Raw genomic sequence first — 15028 nt, 5'->3', positions numbered from 1 at the left:
TTGGCTCTGGAGAAAATTTTTACCGTGGTTTCCTTAATTGTGGGGGGGGGTGTGTGTGTGTGGATATCTAGGGTGATTAGCTTATGGTCGGATCTGACCAACGAGGAGTTTACTTCAGGTGTGGAACACCGGTCACTCATGTTGGTAATGACTAGGTCTAGGATACTGTTGCCCCTGGTGGGGGTGTAGATAAACTGATCCAGGGCACTGGAATTTATGAATTCCAGAAAGCACTGAGCGAAGGAGTTGGTACATAAGTAGTTTTCCCAGTTAATGCTGGGGTAGTTGAAATCGCCCATTATTAGGGTGTTTGGTTGAACCCTAATATTTTCCAGTACATCAAGAAAAGAGGAGTGGGAATCCTGGGGCATGGTGGGGGATCTGTAGCAAGCTACAATTTGGACTGCAGTTTTGCCCAGAGTTAGTTGCACTTGGATAGTCTCTGATGCATTATGCTGAGCAACTATCCTGGAGGTGTGGATATCCTTAATGAATATGGACACACCTCCACCTTTGGTATTCTGGTCCAGATTAGATGGCCGAAAAGTGTGGTACGAGTTATAGCCTGGTAATGCAGGGGTGCTCTCTGGAGCCTTGAACCAGGTCTCAGTCACTGCACAGATATCGATGTTCTCAATTTTAAGGAGTGCCTCGAGGGAGTGCATTTTGAGATTTAGACTTCTAGCATTGAGTAGCCTTACCCTCAGTTTTTGCTTACCTGTTTCTGTTACAGTGGTGAATTTGTCATTTGAACCTTGCCTAAAAGGCACTATGGGGCAGCAAGAGCCTTAGCCAGAACCTGGAATCCCAGGGGTGACAGGTGCAGGCCATCTCTGGCAAAGCATTGTAATCTGTCGACCATATCGTCCCAAGCAGACAGATACTGGATCCCCTTAGAATGACACCAGAAACTTAGCCAATTGTTAAAGTCAATCATTTTGTCCTTATATTGTGGTATCATTCTGGGCAATGGCAGGATGCTACTCAGGGCTAGGGTCATACCTGCCTGGGCTACAAGATCGGAGCGTTCTTCCATGTCTCTTTTCATGTAGTCCAGGGAGGTACGTCTTGGGTCATTCACACCAACATGGACAATGACAGTCATATTTATATTTGTTGTGGAGTGACCAGAGTGTGTGGGTTATGTGGCGGATCCTGGCACCCGACAGGCAGCTGACAGTAACCTTCTCCTTGTTTAGCCTGGTGAGTGGGAGATCAGAGTGCCTGACTATAGTCACCTATCACTATTGTGTTGGGTACATTGTTTTGCCTTATGGGCTGTGGTTGAGTGGCACACTGAGTCTGTGGGCTATGTGTCATTTGGGTTGTGTTGGGGGGGGGGCTGCTTGCGTTTCTGCTTTGGAGGTCTCTTGCTTGAGCAGATTATTATTGAGAGCCTCTGCAAATGTTTTTGTGTTTCTGTGTGTGGATTTTCGTGGTGTAGGTTTAGTGGGACTAAGTGATGAGTGTGGTGTGGTGCAAGTGTTTACCTTCTCCTCTTGACTGTCAAGTTCAGTTTTGGTTGGAGAGAGCTTTACCTCCAGTTTGGCTAGATAAGTGCATCTCTCACAGGTTGTAGTGTTGGGTGGTAGGAGGAGAAGGCTGTCTGTGTACATGAGGCAATTGCTACATTGCCCCAAGATGCCCAGATTCATCAAATAGACAGGACAGAACACTGGGAGGTGACCCTTGGACATGCCTGAATAAAAAACTATTTTCCTCTAGACAAGTGAGGAAAGTGAGTACAAGAGCTGTTTTTCTCTAAGAAAGTGAGGAAAGTAAGTACAAAAAAGTACAGTTTTGTACCTACCATAAATGTAGATGTTCGAGTGTATACACTGCTGCAGTCATTAAACTTTGGTTATCCTGCCGTCAGGCGGTTCCCCAGTCGGCCTGAGTTCCAAAGTCTTGGTCCGGCGTCGGTTGCTGTCACCTCCTCCCTGATGTCAGTGCGACAGGGGTATATAAGATGCACCAGATGCCATTTTCTTCAGTTTTTCTTGCCCCAGATGTCAGGTGCCCCCAAAGAGGTAGGCAATTCAAATTGCTAATAAAAGATACATAAGAAAAGCAATCAACAACTTTCAGATACCAGCAAATACTCCCCATAGGTAGTAAAGGGTAGAAGACATAGGTATGTATCAGCAAGCAAGAGGGGAAGGAGGGACGGTAACCTGGACTGCAGCAGTGTTTACACTCAAACATCTACATTTATGGGAGGTACAAAACTGTACTATGTTCATCGTGTTACACTGCTGCAGTCATTATACTTGGGTAGAATCCCAAAGCTGAGGTAGGGTGGCTGGTTCTGTAAGGCATTAGGGGTGGCTATAAGGCCCTGTAGCACTGCAGTGGTGAAGCCAGCTCTGGATTTAGAGTATAGAGGCAGATGGTAATGCTTGGTGAAGGTATGTACAGAACTCCAAGTTGCTGCTTCCAAAATGTCCTTGGTAGGTACTCCCCTGAGGTAGGCAGTTGAAGTGGCTGTTGCCCTGGTGGAGTGAGATCTAATGCTGTTAGGTACAGGTTTCCCATATGTATAACAGAAATATATACAGTGTCCTATTCATTTTGAAATGGTCGGTTTTGAAATGGCTTTTCCCTGTGCTCCTGCAACATATGCTACCAATAATTGCTCAGATTTTCTAAAAGCTTTGGTTTTGTCCAAGTAGAAACATAACTGCCTGTGTATGTCCAAAGAATGCAGTAGTCTCTCCCCTTTATTCTGTGGATTTGGATAAAAAGTTGGCAAGTGAACAGTTTGGTTTAGAGCCACACTTGATACCACCTTTGGCATAAACATAGGGTTAGTTCTTAAAGACACCCTGTCTTGGTGGAAAATGATGAAAGGTTCCACTGCCATTAGTGCCTGTAATTCTGAAACTCTTCGTGCTGATGTTATTGCCAGGAGCAGAGCAGTTTTCCAAGAGATATATTTTAAATCTGCTGTGTTAGCTGGCTCAAAAGGAGGTAAAGTTAAATTTTCCAACACAAAGTTGAGGTCCCAAGTTGGAGTAGGTGCTTTACGGGGCGGTCTTATGTTTTTAGCCCATCTGAGATACTGTTTTAGCAAAGGATTAGAGAAAATTGGTGGATCCGTGTTGTAATGAGCACAGATGGCTGAGGCGTGGATCTTGATGGATGAAAAGGAGAGGCCTTTGTCCAGCATCTCAGTTAAATATTGTATCATCTGAGGAATATTTGGGACAAGAGGGTCAAGGCAGTGAGCCTGGTTCCAGGCACAGAATCTCTTCCATTTATCCGAATAGGCTTTCCTGGTACTAGGCCTTGTGGCCTCCAGAATGACATCCATAACAGCTTTGGAGAGAGGCATTGTTTGCTTGACTAAGGAATCTTCCATGCAGCCAGGTTTAAAGTCTTTAGCTGGCTGTGAAGTATCTGATTGTTGTGCTGAGTCAGCAGATGTGGGATTTGAGGCAAAATCCAGGGTGGTCCTTGTGCTAAGTTCTTTAAGATTGGGTGCCAGTGCTGGCATGGCCAGTCTGGTGCAATCAGGATCATCTTTGGCTCTTCTTGCCTGGCTTTTATGAGTACCTTTGGAAGGAGAGGTGGTGGGAAAGCATATACTTGTAGGTTTTTCCAGCTGAATGAGAGGGCATCCACTTTCCATGTTTGTGGATGGTAAGTCCTTGTGCAGAATTTCTATAGCTGGCAGTTCATTGGGGATGCAAACAGATCTATGTCCGGGCTCCACCATTTCTGTGTTATCAGTCTGAATATTTGTGGATTCAATTCCTATTTGTGGATCCATGATGTTTCTGCTTAAGTCGTCTGCCAGTGTGTTTTTCTCTCCTGGCAGGAATTGTGCTTGCAGATGAACTTGATAGTTTAGAGCTGTGTTCCACAAGGTCATGGCTTGTCTGCAGAGGGGATAAGAGTGAGTACCCCCTTGCTTGTTTATGTACCACATAACCATGGTGTTGTCTGTCTTTAGTAGTAGTTGTCCTGGATGCAGCAGGTCCTTGAAGGGTATAAGGGCATTTCGTACAGCTAGCATCTCTTTTTGATTGATGTGAAGATGCCTTTGTTCTGCGGGCCACTTGCCCTGAATACATTTTCCTGCCATGTGTGCTCCCCAGGTGTAATCCGATGCATCTATTGTCAGTGTTTGCCTGGCTGTGGGCTGAGTAAAAGGCTGTCCCTTGTTGAGGTGACAAGCTTGAGCCCACCATCGAAACTCCTGTTGAAGGCAAGGAATTAGTGGTATAACTGTTTCCAAACTTTGACAGTGTTGAGACCAGACACTCTTTAGGTACCATTGTAGTTTCCTCATATGCAGTCTGGCATATGGAATTAGTAGTATGCAAGATGCCATGTAACCCAAAGCCTGCAGAATTTTTCTTGCAGGGAGTTGGGTTCTTGTTGCCATCAATTGAAAATACCGAGTCAGTTGTCCTTGCTTGTCTGGCGTGAGATAAGCCATCTGGGCTGTTGTATTCAAGCTGGCACCCAGGAATATTATCTCTTGTGAAGGCACTAGTTTTGATTTCTTTACGTTTACTGTGTACCCTAGGCAACTTAATAACTTTTTTACAAACGCCAGATGCTTTAGAAGAATGTCCTTGCTCTCTGCTTGAATCAGGCAGTCATCCAGGTACAGATAAATTTGAATTCCTTTCTGTCTGCAAAATGCAATTACTGGTGCCAGGCACTCTGTGAAGACCCTGGGCGCAGTAGATAAGCCAAAGGGCAGTGCAGAGAATTGATAGTGCATAGAACCAGCTATGAATCTGAGGTATCTTCTGCAGTTTTGTCTGATAGGGACATGCAGGTATGCCTCCTTGAGGTCCAAGGTTACGAGCCAAGCTTTCTTGCCCAGCATGGGAAGAAGCTGCTGTAGTGTCAACATTTTGAATTTCAGAACATCTAGGTAAGTGTTTAGTGAAGAAAGATCCAGAATAGACCTCCAGGCTTTGTCCTTTCTGGGAACCAGAAAGAGTCTTGAGTAAAATCCTTGTCCTTGCTCCTGTGGTGGTACCTTTTGAATAGCTCTCATGTCCATGAGTGTTGTAATTTGTTTTTGAGCCTCTGCCCATTGATTTGGTGGCAGATTTGGTATTCCTTTTAACCATGGCAGAGTGTGAAAGTGGAACCTGTAACCTTGAGATATAATGTTGAGAACTCATTTGTCTTTGGTGATCATATGCCAATTGATAGAAAAGTGCCAGTTTTCCTCCCAAGGGGGCTGCCAAGAGAGAGCTGTTTGGCAGCTGTAGTGGGAAGTCATTGGGGCTGTTTTTTATATGGTTGGGGCCTGTCTTCCCCCTCTTTCTGGCCTGATGCACCCCATTGTCGAGGCCTGTAAGGACCTTGTGGTTGACCTCTACCTCTTGGATGTCTGTATCTGCCCCTTTGAGGTCTGTCTGTGACTGGAAAGGACCAATTCTTTGTTGGCCAATTTCTGCTAAATCGAGGAGGCTGAACCTGTAAGAAATCCTTCACCGTTTGCATAGATTTTGCCTTATCCTCCATTTTCTTTAATACCTCTTCTGCCTTAACTCCAAACAACACATCCTGCTGCAAAGGTGCATCCAATAGTTTTGCTTTAACATGATCTGGTAACGAATGGTCTTTTAACCAAGCAGGTCTTCAAATGACAGAACCTGTAACTGCTGCTCTACAGGAGGCCTCTAAAGAATCAAAACCACATTGCAAAGTAAGTTTTCCCACTTGTTCAGCTGCATGCAATAAATCCTGCATTTCCTTAAAATTAGGAGGATCTGAATCTGGAAGCATTTTTTGTTTCAACTGAGACATCAAAAATTGCTGATATTTTAGCATGTGAAACTGGCAATTTAAGGCCTTCATTGCTAAAGTTGCAGACATATATACTTTCTTCCCCCATCTGTCTAATGCTCTGGAATCTCTGTCAGAGGGGACTGGATTCTTTGCTGATGAGGCCTTAACCCCTTTGGGTCCCAGAGAAATAGTTTCAGGGTCAGCAACAGGGCTTTTATAAAGAGATTTGTGTGAGTCAGGGACTCTGTAGTATCTGTCAGGCTTAACTGAGGCTGGAGGTAAAGAATCAGGATTTAAGCTGGATTCAGTATACACATCATCCACAATATCTAACACTGGCGGAATAGCAAGGTTCTGTGTTGAGGTAATAAAAGGAAGTCTCTGAGCCTTTTCTTGGATTCAGAGTAATCCTGGCCTTCCCAATGGAAATGCTCCCTCATGGTATGTAAGGTTTCCCCAAAGGAGTAGTCCTCAGGCGGATGGAATTGATTCCTAAGGGGGTAAAAGAGTATCCTAGGTCTGAGGATGAGTCTGAAGAAATGGATACCTGGTCGGATGAGTCATTGTCTGCATCCTGTCTAGACCTTTTATCAGGAGGGGGATGGGACCCCCTGATCAGAGTGATTAGGTCTTTGGCCATTTTGAACATTTGTTTCTTAGGCATGGAGGCCTGTCCTGGAGAATGCTGTATTTGTTCCTTTGTTTTTAAAGGAGGTTTAGACTTGGCAGAAGATTTAATGCTTAATTGAGTAGGTCTGAAAACACCCTCTGAAGCTGCGGGTTGATCAGCTACTCCGGATCCCTCTGAAGGAATAGTTTCGGTAGGCTGAAAATCTTGTCCGTCCGAAGGCCCAGCCATCTCCACGTGGGAGTCAGAGGTGGCTTGTGGTTCTACAGAAGCAGTCATCAGGAGCTGCGAAGGCACCTCGCTGAAAACCGGAGAACCGGCGACTGGCCTAGAAGAGGCTTCGTCGTCAGTTTTGGGCCTCTGATGCTTATCCTTGTCTTTGCGCTTTTTATGTATTCAGGTCGTCGGAAGTTCCGACGGCATGGTTTAATTGAATTTTCTGCCAAAATAATGTCGGGCAAAATCAAAGAGACGTTTAATAGTGCGCTTGTTAAACCTAGCACAAAACCGACAACCAGTGACGTCGTGATCTGGGCCTAGGCATGGGATACAATAAGAATGGAAATCCTTATGAGGTATTTGCTTCCCACAAGAAATACAGTTATCAACTTTTACTGACATCGGTCTGAAGCAAGAAAAAGTTTCCCCAATGGGGTACTTAGCTTTGTAGAAGACTTTGGTTCTGGATTCGGAATGAAAATCTCAGGAGTCGGCCGACCGGCACTTGCGAACTGCTTTTGCTTCGGGCACCGCGCGGCAAGAAAGACTGAAGAAAATGGCGTAGGCTGCATCTTATATACCCCTGTCACATTGACGTCAGGGAGGAGGCGACAGCAACGGACACCGGTCCAAGACTTTGCAACTCAGGCCGACTGGGGAACCGCCTGACGGCAGGATAACCCAAGTGTAATGACTGCAGCAGTGTAACACAATAAACATCTGTTTTCCTCTAGGTAATGAGGAAGGCTGAGTGCTGTAGTAATTTGTAGCTTCTTTAGTGCTTACAAGTTCTGAACAAGTGCTGAGCACGAATAAGCAAATTCAAGTGCTAAAACTACGAAACTGTATTTGAACTAGACTAGTCACAGGAAAGAAACAAGTGCAAATGCAGGCTTTTAAATCAGAAAGTTGAGAGAGATGGAAAAATTGCCCAAACAGCCAATAACTACAACCTCTGGGCCAGAACCTTATGTGGTCAAACAATACTGTTTTAAAACAACTGTATGCTCATTTTATGGACAGAAAGAGTGGCATACATCAAGCTTGGACCTATGTTCTTAGAGCCACCTGTCCCTCACACATATACCACTCTGGAATATACAACCAAACTCATTTGTCACCATCAATACAATCAAACACGGCTGTGGCTATAGACGGTTGCAGCTACAAGTCAATAAGACTCCATGCTGCCACAAACTCAAATTTTATATCTGTGCCAGGGAACTAGGTAACCACCCTATTTGTAAACAGCTCTTGCAAACTGGATTACTGACAACTCACTTCTGTTTTTCATCCTCATCACTAGGCCTCACACTTCACCAGTGCGGGCTCAACAAACAGTGTACACACGAAGAACATTCTATTTTAAGATTAATGTGCATCAAATATGAATTCTCGACATCTGTACCAAGAATTCACTCCAATTTGTGCATATTTTAAGTATTTACTAAAATTATACAAAAGAAGACTACTTTGGTTAATAAAGCAGGCAAATATGGCTATAGGAATGACTGCTGTAAGACAGCCGTCTAGTCAATGTGTGCTGTTTTTATCACCTAAGAATTGTCCAGCTTGTGTTCAAGTCATGGCTGAAAGCTGTCTGACTAGTCCACCTACTCAACAAAGAAAAGTTTCATGGAGAACTGTTAGATATTGGCATATCTCACCTCATCTGGTCGCTCTTCGGCATCCTTAAGCTCAATATACTCTTTCCTTTTCACACGGTTCAAGTCTTCATGGAGTCCATCCAGAAGAAAAGAAAGCAGTTCCTGTGAGTCATGCTGCTGATAACCCATGAACTGTGATGCAAAGTGGCTCACCTTGGCCTGCAGAATGACACCGCACAAACCAGAAGGGAGTTTACAGTTAAAGAAACACTTCATGTTTTAAAAACTACTGAAAAACAGATTAGCTAAGAAATAAATTTTTAAAAACTAATAATGCTAAACGTTTTATTTTACCTAAGCAGACACAGAAAACAATTTATTACACCTGGAAGTATGTATTTACAGAAAGGACACAGTTTCACTACTTTATTAGGTAATGACCACTAAGCTGATGTATCTCTCCTTTTTAAGAAAAAAACAATGTTATGGTTCCCTAACCTCCCAGATGGCCACCTAGCTTCTGTTCTTAACAGTCCTACTGACCAGCTTGTTCTGGGAGGAGATGACCAAGTGCTGAAAGTGCTGCAGTCATCTACTACAAAAGACAGGTTCATATTTAAAAACACTTTCTCTCTTCCTGTGGATAGACTTCCATTAGGGCTCGACTCAAAGGGCACATACCTACCACAGGGAATGCAGTGCTCCACTGATATGGTTAACACATTCATCTCAAAGGATCAACCTCAGCCCCTCTCCACAAGGTGGCCAGACTAACAGCCGGCACTCCTCTTCAACTACCCTTTTGCCTGCTTCTCTGTCACCCAAGTACCTAGTCGAGAGTCAGGGCTTTATCCCTCTCTGTTAAAAGGATGGTTCATAATGGTCTCTTTTTAGATACAATCAGGAAGTACATAGACTTAATAAACTTGCTATAAATCATGCAATATGCAAGTGAAGGCTGAGGGGAGTTTAACTCAGGACTATGTGAAGGGACTTGCCAGCAGCTCAAACATAACCCTCTATGATATGATCCCAGAAATGCTTCACAGATCACTGGGTTAATGTGTTCACAACAATACATTCTCTGTGAAGCCATATGGGTACAAAGTTATCACATATGGACATTGTCCAGCACAGGAGCTCATGTTAATATCCTTGTTTTTGGCTTAATGAAAGTTTCCCCATAAATTCAGTGCTGGTAGCACCATTTTCATTTCATCTCAATGTTCAAAGCAACTGGTTGACTTACTACAGTTTAAATTCAGGAGCAAAAAAATGTAGTTATCCAGCTATCTAGGCCTATATCACTTAAAAAGTGGGTAGGTGGGTTCATGGGTTCATGGGTAGGTACTAGGCTATCTGCCCGAAGGCATTTATAAGCCTAGCCAGAATGTGTTGGCTTTCGCCGCCCCCTTAGATTAGTCCCTGTGCCTCTGTCCAGCAGAGCCACTGAAGTGATCCCTGGGATAAACTTTCTGTTTCCCATTCACTCGTCAAGGTTTCTCTTGAAGAGTGTTAGCGAGGAGCTCTGCCTAATGTAGATTGGAATCTTGTTCCAAAGCATGGGAAGTCTCTGACAGGAATCTATCCCTCCAGCATGTCATATTTATTGTTGTGGTGAAGTTTAGATCCGTAGAGTGTGTGGCTCGAGGGGATAAGCTTTTCTTTAGGTGGAGCATGTCCATCGGTTCTGGGTTGGACATAGCCTTGTATGTCAGGCAAAGATCACCTCCGAGTAGGCTGTATGCAACAGAGTACAGCTGGAGTTTCTTCAGTCAAGCTGCATAGGGCATCTGTTTGAGGCCAGTGATCCTCTTGGTGAGGTACTTCTGTGGTCTTTCCAGCTGTTGGAGGTTTCTTGTAAGATGCATCCCAAATGGGGCATTGTACTCTATGATGGATCTGATGAGCGATGAGTAGAGGGGCACAATGACCTCTTTTGATCTGGATGTGAACCCTTTTGTGATAAGGTGTGCCACGTAGAAGGATTTTCTAACCACTTTGGCAATGTGATTATCAAAGGAGAGTTTACTATCTACTTGGGTCCCCAGATTCCTTATTACATCTTCCGTATTTAGGGGACTACCACCTATGTGGTAGTTTGTGGGTACTTTGTTTTTTCCAAAGGGGATGACTATGCACTTTTTGGCATTTAGCTTGAGGCCATGATTTTGACACCAGGTGTCCGTCTCAGTGAGACCCTTTTGCACAATGTCTGTGTCAGCCGGAGAGTAAATTATAGCCCCTAGTTTGCAGTAGTCTGTGAACTTGGTCAGCCATAGTCCTCTTGTGCTTGCCTGTACCTCTGAGAAGTATATGCCAAACAGGAGGGGTCCTAGGATTGAGCCATGGGGAATGCCACTTGTAACCGGTTTAGAGTCAGACCTAGCTCCTGCAACTCTTACCATGTGAGTTCTGTCCGTGAGCCAGGTGGCAATCCATCTTGTGATGTAGGGGTTTATGTTCAGGCTGGTGAGCTTGTCTACAATACCAGAATGGGGAATGGTGTCAAAGGCCTTTGCGAGGTCTAGGTAGTCTGTGTGTACCACCTTTCCCTTGTCTATAGCCTTGGTAACTGTCTCAAAGAAGTCCACCAGGTTTAGGAGGCATGATCTGCCCTTAAAGCCGAACTGGGGAGGGTCCAGTGTTTGGAGGTTCCCAATGTCTCTGTTAATGAGCTCCATGATGATGCACTCCAAAGCCTTGCAGACCAAGCTAGTCAGGCTTATAGAGTGATAGTTCCCAGGGTCTGTTGTGGCTCCACCTTTGTAAAGCGGAATAACTGTTGCTGTGCGCCACTCTATTGGTACGTAACCTGTGGAGAGGCTGAGTTTGAACATTGTGTTTAGGTGAGGGGTTAGTTTGTCTTTGAGCTAGTGTAGGGCGCAGCCTGGGACACCGTCCGGTCCCATTGATGCTGTGTTTTTGGCTTTGGAGAAGGCTGTTTTAACCTGAGTGTCTGTGATTTCAGGAGCTCTACATTCTTCTGGTACGGTTATGGGCCCTTTTGGGGGTGAGAGGGGGGTGAAGTTTGCACTGAACCTGTCTGCCAGGATATTAGCAGTATCGGTCGGTTCAGTGTATTTTGTACCATTTTGCACTAACTCCAAGCAGATCTGAGCATTGCCACTTAGATTATTGACATAGCTAAAGAATGCCTTGTGGTTATCTTTGGAGTCCTTGGCAATTTTTCTTTTGAAACTCGCCTTGGATGATTTTATGAGGGATCGTAGTTTCTTGCTGATACTGATCAGGGATGTCTTCTCTTCTTGGGATTTTACTCTTTTCTGTACTAGTTTCCTCCTTCTATTGTATAGCTTGTTTATGGCAGAAGTCCACTAGACTGGTTTCCTTTTTTTAGAGGAGTGAGTCTTGGTTTTGCTTGGGATAGCACGATCCATGCATTCTTGTAGGTGCCTGTAGAATGCATTAGTAAAGGATTTTGCAGCTTGGACAATGTTATCCTTTAGCATGGGGGCTTTGAAGCTTTCCACCTCGGTCTTAAGTAATGTGAAGTTTGCATTTGAAAAGTTTTTCACGGTGGTTTCCTTGTCCGGGGGTGGGGGCGGAATGTGGATATCCAAAGTGATTTGTTTATGGTCATATCTAACCAGTGAGGGGTTGACCTCTGGTGTGGAGCACCGGTCGCCTATGTTGGTGATGACCAGGTCCAATATGTTGTCACCTCTAGTGGGAGTGTTGACAAGTTGATCCAGGGCGTTTGAGTTCATAAATTATAGGAAATGTTGGGCAAGGGAGTTAGTACTGGAGTAGTTCTCCCAATTAATGTTTAGTTAATTGAAATCAACCAATATTAGGGTGTTTGGTAGGACCTTTATATTTCCCAGTGTTTCCAGAAATGCGGAATGGGGGTCCTGGGACATGGTGGGTGATCTGTAGCAAGCTACAATTTGAATTGCAGTTTTGCCCATTGTTAGTTGCACGTGAATGATCTCTGAAGCATCGTGCTGTGCCACTAACCTGGAGGTGTGGGTATCCTTGATGAATATGGATACGCCCCCGCCTTTTGTATTTCGGTCCGGGTTCTGTGGCCAGAATGTATGGTATGAGATGTAGCCTGGTAGTGCTGGGGTACTCTCTGGAGCCTTAAACCAGGTTTCTGTTACTGCACATATATCGATTTTCTCCATACTGAGGAGTGCCTAGAGTGCGTGCATTTTGAGGTTTAGACTTCTGGCATTGAGTAGCATTACCCTCAGTTTTTTGTTACTTGTGCTATTTATGGCGGTGGGTTTGTCTTTTGAGCCTTGCCTAAAAAAGGCACTATGGGGGTGAAAAGAGCCTTGGCTAGTATTCAAAAGCGTAAGGGTGACAGGTGCGTCTCTAGCGAAGCAGAGTGGCTTGTCGAGCGTGTCATCCCAGGCGGACAGACACTGGATCCCCTTTGAATGACATCAGAAACTTAGCCAATTGTTGAAATTGATCATTTTTTTCTTTATACTGTGGTATCATTCTTGGTGAGGGCAGAATGTTACTCATGGTCAGGGTCATACCGGCCTGGGCTACAAGATCAGAGCGCTATTTCATGTCTGTTTTCATGTAGTCCAGGGAGGTACGGCTCAGGTCATTCACACCAACATGGACAATGACAGAGTCATATTTGTACTTGTTCTGGAGTGACCTGAGTGCTTGTGTTATGTGGCAGATCCTGGCGCCCGACAGACCGCTAACGGTAACCTTCTTATTCAGCCTAGTGAGTGGGACATCAGTGTGCCTGACTATAGAGTCACCTATTACTAGTATGTTGGGTATGTTATTTTGCCTTAAGGGCTGTGATTGCATGGCACACTGGTTTTGTGAAGTATGTGTTTCATGATTTGTGTTGGGGGGTGGAGGTTGCTTGGATGTCTGCTTTGGAGGTCTCTGTTGCTTTTGCAAAGGCATAGGATATTTGTGAAACAAGATGCAAGATAATGAGAGAGAGAATACAAGCAAGAAACACAATTAAAATATGAATACATGCAATAAAAAATTTAGAATGAATACCTTAACAGAATACAACAAAATATATTGTAAGCACAGAAAAGCACACGAATTGCTGTCAGCTACAGACAAATTTTGGAGTTACTACAATGGGTAGTTGGAACAACAGTGAGGAATATTTTAGTTAAGGAGGCTTAAGATGGAGAAGGGTATAAAGAGACAGAAGAGATTTCTAATTTGCATGGAGGAAATACTATACATATCAAGGAAAGAGAATACCAGACATGGTTAGTTTAGGAAATGGCCTTTCAGTGGTGGCCAAAGAGAAACAGGGGGGCGGGGGCTGTAGTCTAAGGAACCTGGTTAGGATAGACACAACAAGGCCATGCATGTTAAAGGGCCACTATGGGCAAATGACGAAAAAACATGTGACGATTGGGGAGAGATGGGCAAAGGCTGCCAGCCTAGTAACATAGAATTTGATATATAATTTGGGCATATGTAAATAAATGCAAAATGCAGGCATGTTTTCTTCGGTGTAAAAGAATATTGTGAAATGTGGAACTGCAAAATATGTGACAGCATTGCACTCTACTGGCCCAGTGAAGCATGTCATGACCCTTTCATGTTAGAATTCGGCTCCAGTGCGGCTGGATGAAGGTTTCATGCCCATTGTTTTAAGGCTAAAGTTTATGACCAGAATTTAGATGTGGAGTGTGCTTTACTGCTCTGGTTTCTGTTAGCATATACATGTGAAATGCCTTGTATTGTTGTAAAGTTCTGAGCAGGTGTTAGATTGCTAAATAATGCAGTTTTTAGCCTGAGAGCTCAGACCAGGTGTTAAGATGATGCAATATGAATACTGGGAAAACCTAAGTGTCAAAAATGTTGTAATTTGGGAGGGCCTTAGAGACATGTTTGTTAGTAATGTTTAAATACTATTTCTCACAAGAGACAAAAAGCATTTTGACTTTGGACATCTAACTCAGCACACTGCCTTATGCTCACATGAAAGTTTTAGCACTGTGATTTCTTGTAGGAATAGTTAAAGCTAGTAAAGATTATTAGGTATTTTTCTTTGAAATCAGACCTGTCCTACTGTATTATTTTAAGTTTCTGTGTGATCTCTGAACTCTTAGATATCTCTGTGGTGTAATAGTTTTGTCTTGTATTTTAATTACTTATTAAATATTTTTAAAACCTTCCACCTGTGGCTTGTTTGTGTAGAGATAACCTCTAGAATACATTGCATATTTATAGAGGTTATTGGGTAGCGTTCGAAAGACATGCGTGCGTAAATGGACGTGCCTTCGTTGAAGGTTGGGCGTCGAGCTGGCACCTTGGCATATCGTAAAAATCTACTGACAATCATTAACAGACCGGAGTTCCGCTGTGGCGACCTCTTACTGGGAAAAGCCGAAAGACAAACAGCAACATTATAATAGCCCACTCTAAAGTAAGCCTTGACTGTTAGTCATACTACCATTGGATTATAGTATTGCACAGTAATCACTGGACACTCTTTTAAGGGCCTTTTAGTAGTTTTCTCAGTGAGGTGCTTTTGCAGCCCCTGGCGCCCGCTACCTCAGAGCCACAGGCCGCTTCGGACTCCCACGTGGAGCCGACTAGGCCTCTGGATACTCAAGGTATTGGACACTCAGAAATCATTCCCTCAGATGGGTCTGGAGCCGCTGAGCAGGCATCGGCTTCTGAGGGCGTCTTCAGACCTACACAACTATATATTAAGCCATCTTCAGCTTCAAAGACAAAGACTAAAGCAGCTCTAAAGACAAGGAAACAAGTACTGCATTCTCCTACTCAGACTTCCATGCCTAAAAAACAGATGCTCAAAATGGCCGAAGACCTAATT

At 44.0% G+C, this 15028-nt stretch overlaps 1 protein-coding gene across 1 annotated transcript in view; it reads right to left on the bottom strand.

Annotated features, from left to right (window-relative positions):
• Positions 1-15028, bottom strand: part of USP11 (ubiquitin specific peptidase 11) — a 3313221-nt gene that overhangs the window by 1837833 nt on the left and 1460360 nt on the right. Inside the window, exon 12 of the mRNA XM_044080280.1 lies at positions 8275-8433. Within this exon, the coding sequence (XP_043936215.1) occupies positions 8275-8433 (159 nt within the window). The remainder of the gene's footprint in view (positions 1-8274; positions 8434-15028) is intronic.

This window comes from Protopterus annectens, chromosome 8.part0 (assembly GCF_019279795.1).
Source record: "Protopterus annectens isolate FY-2018-M chromosome 8.part0, PAN1.0, whole genome shotgun sequence".
NCBI lineage: Eukaryota > Metazoa > Chordata > Ceratodontiformes > Protopteridae > Protopterus > Protopterus annectens.
Note: the sequence above shows the minus strand (reverse complement) of the source record. Positions and strands in the feature narration are given on the sequence as shown.